At 38.3% G+C, this 4789-nt stretch overlaps 1 protein-coding gene across 2 annotated transcripts in view; it reads right to left on the bottom strand.

The window, feature by feature from the left end:
• Ska2 (spindle and kinetochore associated complex subunit 2) overlaps positions 1-4789 on the bottom strand; it is a 32077-nt gene that overhangs the window by 12859 nt on the left and 14429 nt on the right. The window contains exon 2 of one of the 2 annotated variants that reach the window (XM_023703185.1): positions 4158-4166. The exons of the other annotated variant lie outside the window; for it this stretch is intronic. Coding sequence (XP_023558953.1) covers positions 4158-4166 — 9 coding nt within the window. The remainder of the gene's footprint in view (positions 1-4157; positions 4167-4789) is intronic. 2 annotated transcript variants of the gene reach the window in all.

Here is a 4789-nt window from a genome sequence, read left to right as displayed (position 1 = left end):
AAAAAAAAAAAAAAAGATAAATGCTGCCTTCCAGTAAACTAAAATTTAGAGCCAGGTATGGTGGTGCACACTAGTAATTCCAGCACTCACAGGCGGCCCACACATGATGGTACACTGAACAACTAGAGGTGTGAGTTCAAGGCCAGCTTGAACTGTATAGCAAGTCCCTGTCTCAAAAAACAGAACAAGGGGCCAGGGAGATGGCTAAATAGAATAAGTGCTTGCCTGGCAAGTGCAAGGGCCTAAGTTCAATCCCTGGTTCCGCAAAAAAACAAAAACAGAACAAAACAGGAGGACTGCTTCAAATTCAAGGCCATTCTGAGCTCCATAGCAAGTTCCAGGACAGCCTGGACTATATACCAAGAATTTGTGTTAAAAAGTAAATTGAGGGGCCAGGGAGATGGCTCAGCAGAATAAGCGCTTCCCTGGCAAGCGCAAGGGCCTGAGGTCATTCCCTGGTTCCACCAAAGGGGAAAAAAAAAAAGGAAATTGATGTTTTAACCTCAGATTTTAATGTTTATCATGACATCTAACTGCAACTATTTCTCTCTAGACAAGGATACTTTGCTTCAGTTTTAGCTATATATAGTAGTTTCTGCAGCCTGCCCATTGTTTTTCCCAAATACCAAAACCCTATAAGCAATATTGCACTACTCAGAGCTATTTACACAGCAGAGACAATATTGATAGGGTTCTAGGATCTGGTAATAAACAGGAAATTTGGGGGTTACATAGTAGGAAATTTACTGATCACTTATGATGGTCTGTAGAATACTGATAAATACTTCACTCATTATAAGTTAGCCTCCTACAAGCCTCGTAAAACAGCAGTTATTGTTTCTACTAACTTTTTGCTCATTAATTTTAGCTACCTTTATTATTTTTAGGGGCATCATAGTATTTAAAGTAAAATTAGGGGCTGGGGAGATAGCTCAGTAGGATAAGTGCTTGACTGGCAAACACAAGGATCTGAGTTCAATCCCCGGTTCCGCCAAAAAAAATAAAATAAAAAAATAAAGTAAAATTAGTGATTTTATTTAAGCCCAACAGATTCATCATTGAGAAACTGCAGTTTTCTCTTACATTAGTAATAAAGGGGAAATGTTTTATGTTGCTTCTAAGAGTGATAAATAAAATATGCAAGTTAACTGGAAAAAAAATATAGAAATCACTGTCAAAGCATCCAAAACAGTCAATTAACATTCTCCTGGGAAGTAGACCAGGACTATAAAGAAGATGCTACATGAGTATGAGAAGAGTTCAGGAATTTTTTTTTTTTTTTGGAATAGTCTACAGGGTGTTCAGGATCTCACTACTAGATCAGACTTGTAGTGATCCACCTGTTTACAGCCTCCCAAGAGCTGGGATTATAGGCCTGGTCTCCACTGTGTCTCATCAAGCCCTAGGGGTGGGGCCAGCATGGCAGGCCCAGGATCAAAACCCCTGCCCCTGCACCTATTTGCAAGTGCTTTAATCCGCTTAGCTATTTGGCCGGCCCTCTAGGTTTTTTTTGTTTTTTGTCGTCCCCCCCCCGCCCCCCCCCAACCGGGGATTGAACTCAGGCCCTTGCGCTTGCCAGGGAAGCACTTATTCCACTGAGCCATCTCCCCGGCTGGCCCTCTAGTTTTAATTGTTATTGTTCTGTTCTTATTTTTATATCTTCTTTCTCTGCAACTTCGATATTCTTTACCAGTTTCCAAGTTTGTGTGGTCTTCCTTTGTCCTCTAGCCTTACTTCTAATCTTTTCCTCTTGTATTTCTTTCCCCCCCCCCTTTATTTCTTTACCTTTTCCCCCAACTCATTTTAACTTTTCTCCCAAGGGTAAAACTGCCATATTGAGGGTTTATTTATTGTATACAATTTTCTGGTTCATTTTAGATTTTGTTATATTACAAAATTAAAGGTAGCAAATAAATAGTTACCTCAGTTCGCCATGTTCTAGGTTGTATTTGATGTTATTGCTATTGCTGATTGTACCACTTTAGCCAACATGACATAATTGTTCTAACCAGCTATTCTTCCTGATATACCAAGAGTAAGGGGCCTAAAAAAAATACTATAAACCAGTGCCAGAGAACCAGGGACTGATCCAAATAGACAACAACTTCTCATCCCCAATGAATTGAAGTGGTAGGATCTTGCGGCAGACTCAAAACTCAAAAGCCAGCTATACGTGGAAGACATCTCTGAAAAGTAGTCATTTCCTAAGGGTTCTAAACACTAGCAATAAAGGTTTTCACCATAGGCAATTTAAAAGCATCAAACCAGGAATAGAGAAAGAAAGAAAGAAAGAAAGAAAGAAAGAAAGAAAGAAAGAAAGAAAGAGAGAGAAAAGACAATTAAACAAGATGCAACCCCAGACTTTCAGCTTACCAAAGGCAATCTCAGGAGGCAATGAGGCAGAACATCCAAAAGCTACCCACCTAGACTCTCTGAAGTGGTATCAGCTAAATAAGGCTCTAGAACAAATCAAATCAGATACAAGCCAGATGTGGTGGTATGTGCCTGTAATCCCAGCACTGAGGCTGAGGCAAGAGGATTGTTGTGAATTCAAGGTCAGACTGAGCTACAAAGTGATATCAAAGCCAGCCTGAACTGCATAGTGTAACCCTGTTTCAAAAAGACACACACACAAAAATTAGAAATAATTTCTCAGCTAACAACAAAGATGATGACCACAATGAAAGATATGTTTACTGATTCTAGAGCAGATACACACAAAAATAAAAAAATTTAAAAATAGGGCTGAGGAGATAGCTTGGCAGTCTAAGTGTCTGCCTGGCAAGTGCAAGGATTTGAGTTCAATCCCTGGTACTGGGATTGTGTCAACCCGAAACTGGCACAATGGCACATATCTGTAATCCCAGAACTGGGGAGGCTGAGACAGAAGGATCACTCACTACGAGTGTGAACTGCATAGCAAGACCCTGTATCAAATAAATAAATAAATATTTGAAAATAAATAATAAATAAATAAAATTTAAAAATAGGAGCATAGGAAAATGATGGAAACCAAGAATGCCCACCATAGGAAAGAAATGGAATTCATGAAACAGATTCAAACAGACATCCAAGAGATTAAAAATCCCATTGAAAATATACACAGAATGAACCAATGTGAGAACAGAATCTCAAATAAAGAAGACAGGACTGTGGTTAACAATCATGAAAGAAAGATTTCTTAAAAATAGTAAAGGACCATGAGAAATCAATCCAGCAGCTGCTCAATGATGCAAAGAAGAATAATATAAAATTGATCAGAGTCAATGAAAACAGAGAAGACAGTGCAAATGATATAAAAAAACAAAAAAAACTTGTTCACAGAAGTCATGCAAGAAAAATTCCCTGGCAGGAAAAAGAATTTGACATACAGATAAGTGACATATGCAGAACTCAAATTAGCCATAATCAAAACAAATCTATACCAAGGAAATATAATAGCTAAGATTCCAGAAACTCAACACAAGAGCAGAATATCAAAAGTTGCTAGAGAAAGGAAACAAATCACCTATAATGGAAAGCCTATCAGAATCACAGCTGACTTCTCAACACAAACTCTCAAGTCAAAGGGAATTTGGAGTAAAGTATTTCAAGCCCTAAAGAAAATGACCTGCAACCCAGATTGATGTACCCTACAAAACTATCTTTCAAAATTGGTGAGAAATAAGATACTTCCATGGCAAAGAACACCTGAGGAAATTCATAAACACCAAACCAGCACTCCAAAATGTTCTGAAGGACATACTAGAAAGAGATAACAAGGCTTGCAAGTCCATGAACTACAGCATAATGAATCTTCCAGGCAAGCCAAGCAATTAAACAGAGGGGCAAAAAAAAAGGGAGCAAATAACGGGAAAGTAACACAAGGGTAAGTCAATACAGATTAGTTATAACCATCAGTGTTAACAATCTCAATTCATCAATCAAAAGAAAGACTGGCAGAGGGGATCAAGAAGCAAGATCCAATAATTTGCTGCATACAAGAAACATATTTAATTCAAATAGAAATTCATAGAGTAAAGTCAAAGGATAGAAAATAATATTCCATGTGACAGAAACCAGGAAAAAAAGAGGGGGAGCTATTCTACTTGCAGCCAAAGTGAATTTCAAGCCAAGACTGAATAAGAGACTAAAAAAACTGCCAGGCATGGTGGTGCACACCAGCACTTAGGAGACTGAGACAGGAGGAACGCCATAAGTTTGAGGCCAGCCTGAGCTACATAGTGAGACCCTACCTTAAACAAACAAAAAAGAAAGAAAAAAGAAAAAACACCCCCCCCCCCTTTAAAAAGAAAAAATCTTTGTGAGACAAGATTTCACTATGCAGTTCAGGTTGACTTTTTTTTTTTCCATAATTTTATTGAGAAACAAATAGCCATGAGACAGTTTCAAACCAAATTGGTAGGACAGTTTCAATAATCAACATTGCATACATTCTTCCTAGTGGTTACAGGTTGACTTTGAACTCATTTTATAACCAACACAGGCTGGCCTCAAACTCAGTGACTTCTGCATCAGCCTCCCAAGTGCTGAGATTACAGGCATGCACCACACCTGGCTACATTTTTAGAAATTTATTACAATAAACAACACATTGCCTGGGGGCTGGGGAGATGGCTCAGTAGAATAAGCACTTCCCTGGCAAGCACAAGGGTCTGAGTTCAATCCCCAGTTCCTCAAAAAAAAAAAAAAAAACATTGCCAAGGATGATAGGATAAGTGTATTCAAAAGGGACTATTTTGAGTATGTTGAAAGGGATAAATAACAATGTGTCTTTTACTATAATAAA

The sequence above is a fragment of the Octodon degus genome, unplaced genomic scaffold (genome assembly GCF_000260255.1).
Source record: "Octodon degus isolate 3935 unplaced genomic scaffold, OctDeg1.0 scaffold00164, whole genome shotgun sequence".
NCBI classification, from domain to species: Eukaryota; Metazoa; Chordata; class Mammalia; order Rodentia; family Octodontidae; genus Octodon; species Octodon degus.
This window is presented reverse-complemented; position numbering and strand designations above follow the sequence as displayed.